This window comes from Panthera leo, chromosome B1 (genome assembly GCF_018350215.1).
Source record: "Panthera leo isolate Ple1 chromosome B1, P.leo_Ple1_pat1.1, whole genome shotgun sequence".
NCBI lineage: Eukaryota > Metazoa > Chordata > Mammalia > Carnivora > Felidae > Panthera > Panthera leo.
Window position 1 is genome coordinate 74,951,551 of NC_056682.1, and position 13,963 is coordinate 74,965,513.

The window sequence follows — 13,963 nt, forward strand, 5'->3', positions numbered from 1 at the left end:
CTTATCTTCCAAGTGAGTTGTTTCAGCTGATTCAAGAATAGTTTATGAAAATGGAAAATCTTTAAGCTACTGTGGCCTTTGGTCAAGAGCAGTTAAATCCTAGCCTTCAATATAGTAATAAATGAAAGAAAAGGTAGAAATCCAGAATAAACAGCTGTAAATCTTTTTGTAGCTGTTGTAAGAGAACTGGAATGTATGGGACCGTAATACATTTTAGAAGTACCATATTGGTGATATTTGGTACACTAGCATTTATATATAATCATCTTTGACCAATAAAAACTTTTAGAAGAAAGAAAATCAGAAAGTGATGCGTGGGCAAAATACCTTACAGAGATCTTCTCTTTACCACAAGTTCCCTAATGTTGTATTGTTGGATGGATAGTCAGTGACATCTGGAATCTTAAAAGACATCACAGCTTCATTTTTAGGTAAAAATTTTGCCAGAATTATGGAAGCCTTTCTAAAACTTGTAGATGATTATGTTTTAAGATATTCTATCTTAAAGTTATTACAGATGGATTTTAGAATCTCTGTTTGCTTTCCTAGTGACTTTTAAAATTGAGACAGAATACAAAGCTCTATGTGATTTTTTTTTTTTTAATTTTTTTTTTTTTAACATTTATTTATTTTTGAGACAGAGAGAGACAGAGCATGAATGGGGGAGGGGCAGAGAGAGAGGGAGACACAGAATCGGAAGCAGGCTCCAGGCTCTGAGCCATCAGCCCAGAGCCTGACGCAGGGCTCGAACTCACGGACCGCGAGATCGTGACCTGAGCCGAAGTCGGACGCTCAACCGACTGAGCCACCCAGGCGCCCCTCTATGTGATTTTTGATCCTAATGGAGTGGCGGTAGGTAGTGGTGGTGGTAGTGGTGGTTGTTGTCGTTGTCGTTGTCGTCGTCGTGGTCGTGGTCGTAGTCGTAATCGTAATGGAAGCTAACAGTACTGAACACTTACTAGATGTGAAGCATTGCTCTATGTGCTTCACTTACATTAACTAAGTCAATACTGGTATAAATCCTGGGAGGAGGTTTTATATAGATGAAACTGAGGCATAGAGTCATAAATTTAAGGTGAAACCACTCATAAGTAGTAGAACCTCAGGCTTTGGATTAAGGTAGTTTGGCTCTAGCATTGATGCTCCTACTTACTACATCTCGTTAATATTTGTTCATAACATCTTAAAAAGAGTCTGTCTTTTTGAAGAGTTGAGCTTGGGAGGAGAGTTAATAAATAAGAATATCTTAAGTGTTTTAAAAAATATGATTGACTTGGGGCACCTGGGTGGCTCGGTCAGTTAAGCGTCCGACTTCGGCTCAGGTCATGATATCACGGTCTGTGAGTTCGAGCCCCGCGTCGGGCTCTGTGCTGACCGCTCAGAGCCTGGAGCCTGTTTCAGATTCTGTGTCTCCCTCTCTCTCTGCCCCTCCCCTTTTCATGCTCTGTCTCTCTCTGTCTCAAAAATAAATAAATGTTAAAAAAAAATTTTTTTTAAAATATGATTGAGACCAAGACTTTACTTTTTCTTGAACATATGGAACTAGGTGCATTTTAAAGTGTTAACAATTAGAGTTCTTCTATGCATGGTCTATAATTTCCCTCATTGTTTTTTTTTTTTCTTCTGTATTTAAAATTTTGGTATTTTGAATGTTTTCATGCTGATTGAGAACATTACTTTAGAAGTACTGTTAACTTGAATCCCCCAAAATGATGAAACTTGGTAGTATATACTTTGGAAAATTAATACTCACTTTGCTCAGTTACTAGTAATATCTCTTTTTTACAGACATATATTGTAGCACATAGTTGGATTTAGTGTTTGGTTTGCTAGTGTTGCAATACTCTGTACTATCCAGTTGAGGGCAGCTATTTACTGATTTAAAAAAATGAGTTGAATTAAATGTCATTACTTTGTGTTCATCAAAACTTGGTTATCTAATGTAAAACACATTTAATATACAAATAGCCTTTACTACTCTTATCATCATAAATAATTTCTTAAAAATGAAAAACTAATATTCTGCTTCATAACAGTTTCTGCCCTCTTACAAGCAGGAGAAAGAACACTGTTCATTTTAATTTTAATTTTCTTAGTCCAAATTTTTTTTTTAGTTCCAAATCTTTTTTTTTCTTTCTCCTTAGGATCAGACTCCAAGGAAATTAGAGAGCTTCATATTTTCCTTTAAGACTATCTACATGTAAATACATGTAACTGTAAAGTTCTTTGATTTTAAATCTTTAAAAAATTTAAAATATAAAAAAGTTTATATTTAAAGTTTTAAATATAAAAGTGAAAAATTTATAATTTTCATTATATTATCTCTATTAATCAGTGGATTAAGTAAAAGTTAAGTTTGGAGTTGATCTGTTTGATTCATGTTTCTATGCAGAAGAATATGTTAAACTTGTGGAATGCAGTATGTTCTTCTAATTTTTCTGCATTAAAATAACATATAGTTTAAATTATATCTTCTTTGTGGTTCAAAGAAAGGAATTTTGAAGGTTTAATTAAATAACTGATTTCAAAGGTAACACTGAGAATTTTTTTGAGAATAAAGAATGTCAGTATACATAAAATGATATATAATATTAACAAAGTGGATACTGATAGTAACTTGGAAAGGGGCATTCCATGGGAGCTACTGCATGCAACAAAGGGATTTTTCTGATAAGGAGTAAGATCATGTTATATTGGGGGAAAAAAAAGTCTTGTGTTAAGAAATAAAGTGAGCATCAGAAGAGGTGATAGGACTAGAATGAGGCTGGAGATATTTATCGCCCCCATTGGTGAGGCTGGAGACATGGTTATCTTAGATATCAGCCTCACCTTTTTTTTTTTTTTTTGGCCATATCAAATTAACGATTCCCAGTATACTCTCTTCTATCCCTAGATCTCTGGGTTGGTTTTTTTTTTTTTTTTTTTTTGGGAGGGGGGCGGGGAGAGGGGTGATTATTGTTCTAAATTATTTACTTTTTTATTAAAATAATTTTTTTTGTTGTGGTTAAATATCCATAGCATAAAATTTACTATTTTGACCATGTTTGAGCATACGATTCACTGGCTTTAAATACATTCACAATGTTGGGCAGAACATCTCCATCTCTATCTCTAGAACATTTTAATCTTTTCCAACTGAAACTCTGTATCCATTAAAAACTCACTTTCTAGACCTTTCTTCCACTTGCTGCTGGCAACCACCATTCTACTTTCTGTCTCTATGAATTAACCATGCTAGGTACCTCATGTAAGTGGAATCATACAATATTTCTCCTTTTTAAACTGACTTATTTCACTTAACCATTATATCTTCAAGGTGCATGCATGTTGTAGCATATACCAGAATCTCCTTCCTTTTTAAGGCTGAATAATATCCCATTGTATGTGTGTACCACATTTTGTTTGCTCATTCATCTGTCAGTGGTTACTTGGGTTGCTTCCACCTGTTGGCTATTGTGAATATTTTGCGACGTATGAATACCTATTTGTGAGTCCCTGCTTTCAGTTCTCTTTTGGGGGGGGGGGGGTTTACCCAAAAGTGGAATTGCTGGATCATGTGGGAGTTTTTTGAGGAACTGATACACTATTTTCTACAGTAGCTACCTCCCACCAGCATTTACATTTTAAGTTCCCATCAACAGTAAACAGTGTTCCAATTTCTCTACATGCTTGCTACCACTTCTTATGGTGTGTGTGTATATCTGTAGCCATCCTAATGGGTGTGTAGTAGTGGTTCATTCTGGCTTTGATTTGCTTTTCCCTAGGGGTTAGTGATATTGAACATCTTTACATGTGTTTATTGATCATTTGTGTATTTTCTTTGGAGAAATTTGGTTGTTTACTTTTGTGTAATTAAAAATGTCACCTCTGATAATGATTTTGCATTTTTAACTGCATTTGAAATTGTGGTATGAAAGGAAAATGTAGTTTAATAAAATAGCTTCTTGGTGGGGCTAGGAGTATTTCTAGTGTATGGATTGGCTTCCTAGTAGCCCACTTTATATTTAGAAAGACAGATCTCTCCAATGTAAAAAAAGAAATCACTTATTTCTGACATTCTCCTTTCTAATTCTTTCCATATCACATTCTAAGTTCCCTTTATAGAGATCAATAAAAGCTATTGGAAGGAGAGATAAGTGAGATCACTGGCTTTTGGAAAGGACAGTGGAATGGACGGAGAAAACAAACTAGTTAACCGAGCGTTGTGAGCATAGTTCGTGTCGATTACCTACCATCTATTAATTCTCACGCTCAGTTTTTTTTTTCTTATCTTCGTTAACAGTCTAGTTCATGGGTTTGAATATAAAGCGTAGCAACACTACGCTTTATAACTAAGTAACACTGGCATAAGTGGTTAATTTAGGGAAATGTTTGAGGTAATGCTGGAAAGATTAGTTTGGGACCACTTTGAGGAGAGTCTTCGTCTCCAAATTGAGGAACCATTGAAAGTTTCTGAGGTTTGGATTGTACACCACATTCTCTCTCTGTGTTTTAGGAAGATTTATCTGACCATGGCATGTTGGAGAAATTAGGCACTAGCGATTTGCGATGAATGGCTTAGTTACTATTTACTATAATAATTTCCCATCACAGGCTACATTTGTAAGTACTTGCTTATATATATATATATATATATATATCTTTAATCACATGACATATACTTTCAAGTGGAATCACTGAGTTTTTCAGAATTACAGCAATTGAACTGACATTTGCAAACAACTACAATGTCTACTGATAAGATTAATGTGAAGTGCATATTAATAGCTTTCGGGAGCTAGAGTGAATTTAATGTTTTAGTATGAGATAAAGAATGGTATGTATGGAAAAGAGAGCATGCTTAAGATGAATGCTTGAGAATATAGTGCTCATTCTGAATATATCTAAGAACAAATGTGTGCATGCATACTGTCCTTAAATGTGAAGCACATTTTAAAAACATTCCTAAGATATTAATGCTGATATTTGGGTAAGGAAGACTCAAGATATTTGAGAGAAAATACAGTATTTATTTTTTGGAGTTTCGTAAGGAAAACTTTACTTTCACTTTCTAGGGAATACCTGAGTTAGTAGTTGCAGAAGTTTGAAAAGGGACCCTACAGCATTGCCCTGCTTTGGTTGTATTCCCATTACTGACTTTGTATGGGAGGTTCACCAGCTGTTTGACTGGCAGGAGCAGGAGCTTTCACTTCAGTAGTTTATAATTCCTGGCTATTCTAGGATAGTTTGCACTTCACCAAGCCTCAGACAGGTCAGGACATTTGGTAGGAGAAGGTTGAAAGACAAAAGCAGCAGGCCTTGGGTTCTCAGCCTTTTTGTTTTGTTTTGTTTTGTTTTTTAATTAGAAAATTATATTTTAATTTGGTGGCTAGAATTTTTAGTAATGTGCCTGTATTACATGTAGAAAGTATTCATCAACTGAGAGGAGTTTTAAAATGTCAAAACCAGGAAAAGCTACTTTAAACCATGGCTTGGTTCCTGTTGATCTTAAAAGTGCAAAAGAGCCTCTACCACATCAAACTGTGATGAAGATATTTAGCATTAGCATCATTGCCCAAGGCCTCCCCTTTTGTCGAAGACGGGTAAGTCTTACAGTTAAAAAATAGGAATATTTATTTAAATGAAGTTCTTCTGTCTTCTTTAGTGAAGAAATGCTCCAAATTTCAATTGATATTTATAAATTATCAGCGCATTATGTAGCTAGATAAAACTTATGTAAGTGGTAATTATAATAGAACGAGAGCCTAGAGGGCAAGGTTACCCAATCCACCTTTTTTTTCTCTCTCATTTGTTTTTCATGATATTAGAATCCTTTAAATTTATTTAAAATTGGCAAATGTGAAAAGCGTGTCTTAAGTATGTTGGCAAATACTAAAACCCCAAATTTGTAGTTTTTATTTTGTGAGAAAAGCAAAAAGCTGGTGGTATTCTTCTTATACATGGGAATTACAGCATTTAGCTCTTTTAAAGAGTATTCCAAGTTCCCTAGATTTATCTGACCCTTAGAACTGTATGATTTTAAATTGCCATTTCTTTAATTCAAACTTAATGTAATAGGGACATTACTTTTTGCTGTTATATCAAATAAAAATAGCATGCAATTGTGTGGCAGTTACGATACAGTTTATATATAGACAATCCTGAACTAACAAACATTTTGTAGAACTTGTGCTAACATATAATCAGGTTATGATCTATTGGATGTTTTTCAGGATGACATTCTGCTATCCCTTGCCAAGTTCTGACCCTGTTAATGTTAGCAGTTTTGTGTTTTCTGAGTTACTTGGTATTGCTGGTTTGCATTATTAACTAGAGTGATATATTTTTAGATCTAAAATATGTTTATGATCCTGAACCCAATAAACCAAAACAACAACAAAAACAACCCAAGATTAAATGGGTGATTGCATGTAACAGTGCTATGAATGTTTTAGTTTCCTTTTTTACCTCTTTTTCTTTTTAAACTAATGGGGAGATATTCTATTGAACAAGTAGATTAACACAGAACACCTGAAAAGTATTTTTCCTCCTGAGTAAAAAGAATCTTTTATTTGCTGGGACTTAAATAACCTTTGTAAGAACATGTTTTCTAATTATCTTAGCTCCTTTTGAGGAGTATCCTCTTCTACTCCAAACAAGTGGTAGCCATGTTGAAAAACATCTTGATTGAGGTTTAAATGTAATACAGTTTAAACATTGAAAATAGAATACAGATATCTCCACCACCCTCTTATTTTCTTCTTTACTATGTTGTTGGAAAGTGTTTGTCTTCGTTCACTTTGTCACTTTTATAACTTCTGAATGAGGTCACTGTTCTGATTTAAGCATTTACACAGAGGCCTCGAATAGCTTCAAAGTCATTAATAAACTAATTTATTATTTTTATACTTCTATAAAAAAATACCAATACAAGTAAAATTTTAAACTGAAGAAAAGAAATGTGGGTGTTTTAAATCAAAAGGTTAAGATATTAACAATCAAGATGATTTTGTTCTTTGTTGCTGTTTTTAATAAACTTAGGTACAATATATGGTAGATTACTTCATTATGTCACAGTGTATATTTTTGCCTTTATCTTCTAACATGTACATGAAATTTAAAAGGCTCAGCAACAGATTCTGTAAGAAAAATTAATAGAGAACATCAAGGCTTTCCCTGAGGTCTTCCTAGGGTCACTATGCAGCTTGACTTTTCTGGGTTACTATGTTATGTTAATTTATAGCCTTGCATTTGTAATAGCAGAAGAGAACTAAATTCGAAAAATAAAATTCACACAAGAACATTTTTTGGAATAGTTAAAAAACACATTCAGTTTTAGACAGCCTGCCTGCCAGTAACTTAAAATTGCATAACTCATTGAATCTGACTACTAGAAATATTAGAGGGATAGCGTAATTATATCCCCCTCCCCTCCCTGGAATTCTGTGCCTGGTTAATTTAGATAGCTTTTAATTGATTTGAATGCTCTTTGCTATTTAATTTACTAATTTTCCCTTGGTAAATTGATGATAAACATTTAAAAAATGTATTTTTCTTTATCAAAGATGTAAGGAAGACTTGGTATGATATGTAATTAATCGTATTTTGTGTGTAACATCTAGTATATCTCATACTGGGTACATTTTATTTTCAAGCAGATTGTTCTCTACTGACAACAAAGTACACAAAGCAGATAGATTTCTGTATTCTGTAGGCCATTTTTTTTTCTTCCGAGTAGTAAGCTAATGTGCACTACAGTGACCTCTTATAAGACTTTAGCAATCTTGACCTAGTAAAATTTGAAAAACATGGTATTGTCCTTCCATCCCTCATAGATGTTGATCCACCTAATGTTTGCACAATAAAATACTTCGAAAATTGTGAAAAATCCTTTAACATAGTTGCTGTAACTTAAACTTCAATTTGTATCTCTTGAAAGGTTTTCAGAAAATTTATTTACCTCATATTAAGTGTAAGATTGGTATTGGTAGTCTAACTTATTATATAAATTATTCTAGTCTCTCATTAGAGGCAGTTTGGACTTAATAGAACAATAAAGAAATAACAGTCAAGTTATTAACCAGTTACTGTAAATAAAAATATTTTTAGTATTAAGGTCCTCATACTTATTATGAAGAATACTTGTTAAAATTCTTGTTAAAAATGTAGATTCCTGGGTTCCCCTCTTTTGGATAGTCTTATGTAAGAGATCTGGATTAAAGCTCAGGAATCTATCTGTATTTTTAAAAGTCTTATAGGTAATCCAGACAGGAAAATTTGAGAGGACTAGTTAGTATATAACTTTATTCTAAAAGAACTGATTGTCCTTTAGAGGAAATTTTACAGGAAAAGCTTACTTAATCTATAAAATAACTGAAAATTTTGAATTTTCTTTGAAATTGGAATGCCTAATTATGATACTACTGCATTTCTTAAATCCTGAGGTACATTATTTTTTTTTTTTTGCATTTTAAACATATATAAGAAATATTTAAAATGCAAAAAAAATGTACCTCAAGATACATCTTGATGGAATTTTATAGCTTATTTGGCAGCATTTTTTTTTCCTTTTTAGTGATTAGAGAAATAATATCTTTACAACTAAAAGAGGAGGAAAGTGTACTTCAGTGCTTAAATCTCATTTCTTAACTCATTTTGTTTGGAGACTTTTAAGCATTTAGAATATTCTTGTAAATTACTCTTCATTGTTATTGTTTTGGTAGAAATTTCCAAATGACATGCCGTTGTTGGTTTATACAGGGCTTTTAAAGATACCTGACTATGCTGGTTTATAGACAAAATACTGTGTTTAGAATGCCTGTATTTTCCTGGGTTTGAACTGTGTACTGATTGTGTAGCATAAGTATTGGCAACACCGCTAGGAGAGTGGTATAGGACTGCTGGTGGGAGTGGTGGGAAGGGAGGTAGGGTTGATATGGGACAAGGACTTGTTGTCCCGAAACCCAAGAGCTCAAGCAATAATGAAATGTACGACTGGGATTTCTGATAATTGAAAACAATTTTGTGGGAAGTATATTCCATATCAAGTTTTGTTCAAAATACCACATTTAAAACAATTTTTCTTTAAAATGCAAATAGAAATAAAATTAGAATATTTGTGTCATTTGAGAAAACGTTAATATCACTCCTGCATGTTGTTATCATTGTGGGTTAGTTTAAATTAGGGGTCCACAAGCTCTTTCTGCAAAGGACCAGTAAATATTTTGGGCTTTGTGGACCTTATGGTCACTGTTGGAACTATTCATCTCTGCCATTGTAGCATGAAAGCAGCTTTAGGCAATACTTAAATGAATGGGTAAATGGACAGGACTGTGTTTCAATGAAACTTTGCTTATAAAACAGTGAAGATAGATTTTTATGATTATGATAATACTGCAGTAAATCTTGTACATACATTTTTTTGCTTGTTTATGAGTTTCCGCTCATGGTAAATTTTTAGAATGAGATTGTTAGTTCAAGCCATAAATCTTACATTTCCTTTAAAACCATCATCTTTTTTTTTTCTAATTCTTTTGTAGTTATGTAGAAAAAAATATTTGTGTGGCTAATTGCTACAATTTTAGGATACTGCTTATTATTTCTCTTCTTAATATACAGCGTTAAGTATAATAAAGCTATTAATTAATATATAACCTACTAAATACATCCATAATTTTTTCTACTGTTGTTGATTTAGACAGTGACCTGCTTTGAACTTTTTTATACATAAATCTTTAACATCTCTATACACAGATTTCTAGAAGTAGGATTATTGATTGGGTCAAGGAGTATGAACCTTTTTAGAGTCTTAAAAAATACTGTTAAATTGCTCTCCAGAAAGTTGTACCAATTAAAAACCAGCACGAGGGATTTCTAATGTTGCTTAAGAGAAAGAAATCGTATTCTTTCTTTTTTAAAATTTATTTTGAGAGAGAGAGAAGAGTGGGGGAGGGCGAGAGAGAGAAGGAGAGAGAAGGAGAAAGAGAGATTCCCAGGCAAGTTCCTCAGCATGGAGCCCGATGTGGGGCTCAGTCTCAAGAACTGTGAGATCATGCGCTGAAATCAAGAGTCAGAAGCTTAATGGACTGAGCCACCCAGATGCTCCTTAAGAAATCATATTCTAAGTAGATTTATTCCTACATGGCAAAGTTTTGTGGATTTTACTTAGCTAATACTAGATTATTTTATTTCCAATTTTAGTATTCTAGGTTTTTTATCAAAGGAATCTTTTTCATTTTGAGAAAATAATGAGATATGTTTATATATAATAGCTTCAGGAGGAAAATATGTAAATAGACCAAGAAATCATTTGTTGCTCATGTAATTTTATTTTTTATTCTTTTTGGAAAATATTTGCTGTAGACCTGTCACCTATTATTTTCAACTATAATTTTCTTCTTCTCCTCCCATTGTTTTAAAACTACAATCTGTGTTTTTATCTAAATGGATGATCTGCATATGTAGTTTTATGATTTATCACTGATTTAACACATTATCTTTACCGCAAGCCTTGTGGTTATCTCAGTTTTTGCACCACCTTAATTTACCATTTTATATTTCTGAATTATAGTGTGATATTTGCACAGTATAAGTGACAGTCTCTCTCAAAGTGTACTGCTATTAATAATATGTATGACAAGAGTACTTCTCATACTAACAAGAGCAGCTGCCAGAAATAGTTGCCTATTTCTTATAGCACTACTACTTACTTTTACATTTCTGACATAGCTTTGCCTTTAGCCCCAATCCAGGTTTACTTTTTTTTTTTTTTTTTTTTAAATCTAGTCTAGCCATGATTAATTCTCATTGAAAGTAGCTGTAGCAAGTCTGGTCTTTTAAAATGTCTTGATGCCTGAAAGACATTTCATGAAACTCAATATCTGTTTCATGGAACTCTTAGGCAATTAGAAATGGATGGATGTTTACCTAACATACAGAAATATGAAACCTTTAAAAAGCCAGCATCCTCCACTTCTCTCCCAGATTGGTCTATTCAGGTGTCCACCAACTATATTTGTGCTTCTGTCTTTCTAGATCCTTTATATGACCTCACAGTCTAGCTTCCCTGTCTGGTTGGAACCTTTCTCCTGGCATTGATTGCATCTACCTTTGTCCTCATACACCAGTGGAACATATTGTAATTGTTGCCATTACCTTTGGCCCTTAGGCATATATGTACTGCCCAGTGATGTTATTTGATACCTTCATATAGTTATCTTGTCTCCTCAATTAGGCTATAAACTCTTCGAGTTCAGAAATTATCTTTAATGTCTGTCTTTTTATGCTCCTAGTGATACGCAGAAGAAAGTTAGTACAAATATTCCTATGACTAATTCGTTGAAGTGTGTGTTAAACTTGGAAGATTCTGAAGGAGTTTTTGTACTGTTAAGAATATGACATGTTTTTGTTTACTAAATGTTTTTAAATGACTTTGCAGCTGTGATTTTGAATATTTCATTTTCTAAATTTAAATAAACTCAGATACAGTTTGACACTTAATTTTAAAAGTAATTACTACTTACCAATTTTGAAAACGAAGGAGAAACAAACATAGGGTAAAGTCATTTAAATGGCTACTTTCAAGAGTCTACAGTAGCCCAAAAATGTCAGAAAATGCTGAAATAAAGAAAAAATATTACAGTACTTTGGACAAGAGGAGGAACAGGGTGGTGATATGAGCAAGTCTGGAGAGATATTTTAATAGGGTACCTTATTATTATTATTTTTTGAGTAAACTAGTAAAATGTTACTTCCTAGGGTTATTTTCCTTACACATATATTCCATTGGAATTGGGGAAGAATTGACATTTTCAAATGATCTGATAGTCTTTATTATCACTATTTTATCAATAAAGGAATTAGTTACCACGTATCAGACCATTCTATTTTAGATCATGTCAGACTTTTTCTTCTTAGGAATGTTTCATGTGTCATGCATAAACATAAATAAACAGAATATAAATTATAAATTTTCTTGTGGTCTTATTCTATGTACTGTGCAAGGTACTGGCTATAAATAAAAAGGTGATGATTCTTCATCCCCGGTACCTGTGGATGGATATACAAAGGTGAAAAATCACAATCCTTTAAGCATCTTAGATAGTCAAGTGGTAAAAACCATAAACAAATCTTTATTGTCTAAAAAGATAATTGCTTAAATGGACCCATGTACAAAATACTGTGGGAGCACGAGAGGGTCACCGAAGTCTCAAAGCACATGGCTCAAGAAAGGCTTCACAGTAACTTTGAATCAAAACATGAAGGATGTTTGCTAAGCAGATGATCAGAGAAGTGATGGACAGAAGGAACCTATATTATTGCTTGGGCTCACATCTTGGTGTTTCACATTATTTATACTTCTGCAAATTCACTTACCCCTTGACATGACATTTATTAGTATTAATATCAGCCAAAAATATGTATGAAATACTTAGAACAGGGTTGGAAATTTTTCTAGAACCCGTGGATATAGCAGTGAACTAGATGGACAGGGACCATGCCCTCATGGTGCTTAGATTCTACTTTAGGGAAACAGAGAAGTAGTTGTTAATGCCAATGTTTCGATGACAGTAAAATCAGGTAATAGTATATAGTCTAAGTTGGGATGCAGAGGAGGCACTATACTTTCCATATAGGAACTCATATAATCCTTAAAATAACCTTGTGAAAGAGGTGGTGTATTATAGGATCCCTGTTTTACAGATGAGGAATCTGAGGAGGCACAGGAAAGTTAAATAACTTGCCCTTGAGGTAATAAGCAACGGAGCTGAGATCCTAACTCAGGCATCTGGCTGTCATATCACAAACACTATGGTATACTGACCATTGTAAGGTTTGTTGAGTGAACAGATCCATCCTTAGTTGCCAAATGTTTTAAGGGTTAACTTTTGCTATGTAATGCTGGGTTTTTAAATATGTAATTCTTAGCTCTGTTCCCACAATTTATGATGGCTTCAGTATCTAACTCTGATAACATTGCTTTCTAGATGGTTTTTGTCATCAAGTGATGTCTTGGTATTAGGCTGTGTCTCAGTTGTCAAATATGAATGTAAAACAAATTATAATGTGTTTTAGAGGTCTACAACTACATTGTAGAAATAACTGCCATGAATTTCTCTCCCTTTTGTTGATAGATAACAATCTGTTTAAGTAGTTCAGTAATTTAACATCACAGGGCAAGGCTATTAAATTTAGTATGGGAGACAGATGAAAAATATGCTAAAAAATAAACTTGGTACTAAGTTCTGGTAATGTAAACATATATGAAATAAATCTACTGTCCCTTGTCTGCAGACCAGAAATCCAGCAAGTCCTGAGAACTAAGAACTTTTTTAAAGTTAACCAACTCTAACTGTAACTGACGTAAGACCCTTTTATTATTTATCTGAATGGTCCTATACTTTGTTGCAAAAATATTAATGTATAAAGTACTGGAAGTGTTCAGTAATACATATGCACTGTATTACTTTTCTAAACTCCAAAAAGTTCTGAAGTCAGCAATACAGCTTTCTGCAAAATTGTGGGACTCCACAGACCTTTGAGTTTTACAGCTGTCACCCACCTACAAAAAACGGAATACACTTTGAAATGTCAAAGTAGTCAAAGCCTTGTCTTAAGTCTCTGGGCACATGCATATTTAAGTACTGTAAAACATACCTTATATAAATGGATATCTAATTTTACTAACCTAGTTATAGGCAGCTCCATATAATATATAATGATAATTCAGAGCTTATATATTATTTTTCTTTAGGGATTAAATGCAACTCCTGTTAGCCAACTTATACATTAAATGAGGAATGAGAACCTCTACCACTGTTTTACTTCTTCTAGTATTGCTACATAAAACTAATAGCACTAAATTAATTTTTATTCTGCTAATATGTATTAGGCATACTTTCTGTGTGTGTTGCTACTGTAACAAAGATGAGTAAGGCAGAGGCCTTCCTCGAAGGAGGCTATAGATGCTGTTCTGTCCAGAGAC

General features: G+C 33.4%; 1 protein-coding gene across 8 annotated transcripts in view; it reads left to right on the top strand.

Moving 5' to 3' along the window:
* FBXW7 (F-box and WD repeat domain containing 7) overlaps positions 1-13,963 on the top strand; it is a 227,473-nt gene that overhangs the window by 160,665 nt on the left and 52,845 nt on the right. Inside the window, exon 1 of one of the 8 annotated variants that reach the window (XM_042935307.1) lies at positions 3,841-5,582. The exons of the other annotated variants lie outside the window; for them this stretch is intronic. Coding sequence (XP_042791241.1) covers positions 5,436-5,582 — 147 coding nt within the window. The 5' untranslated portion in view covers positions 3,841-5,435. Of the gene's footprint in view, positions 1-3,840; positions 5,583-13,963 lie in introns of those variants that run through there. 8 annotated transcript variants of the gene reach the window in all.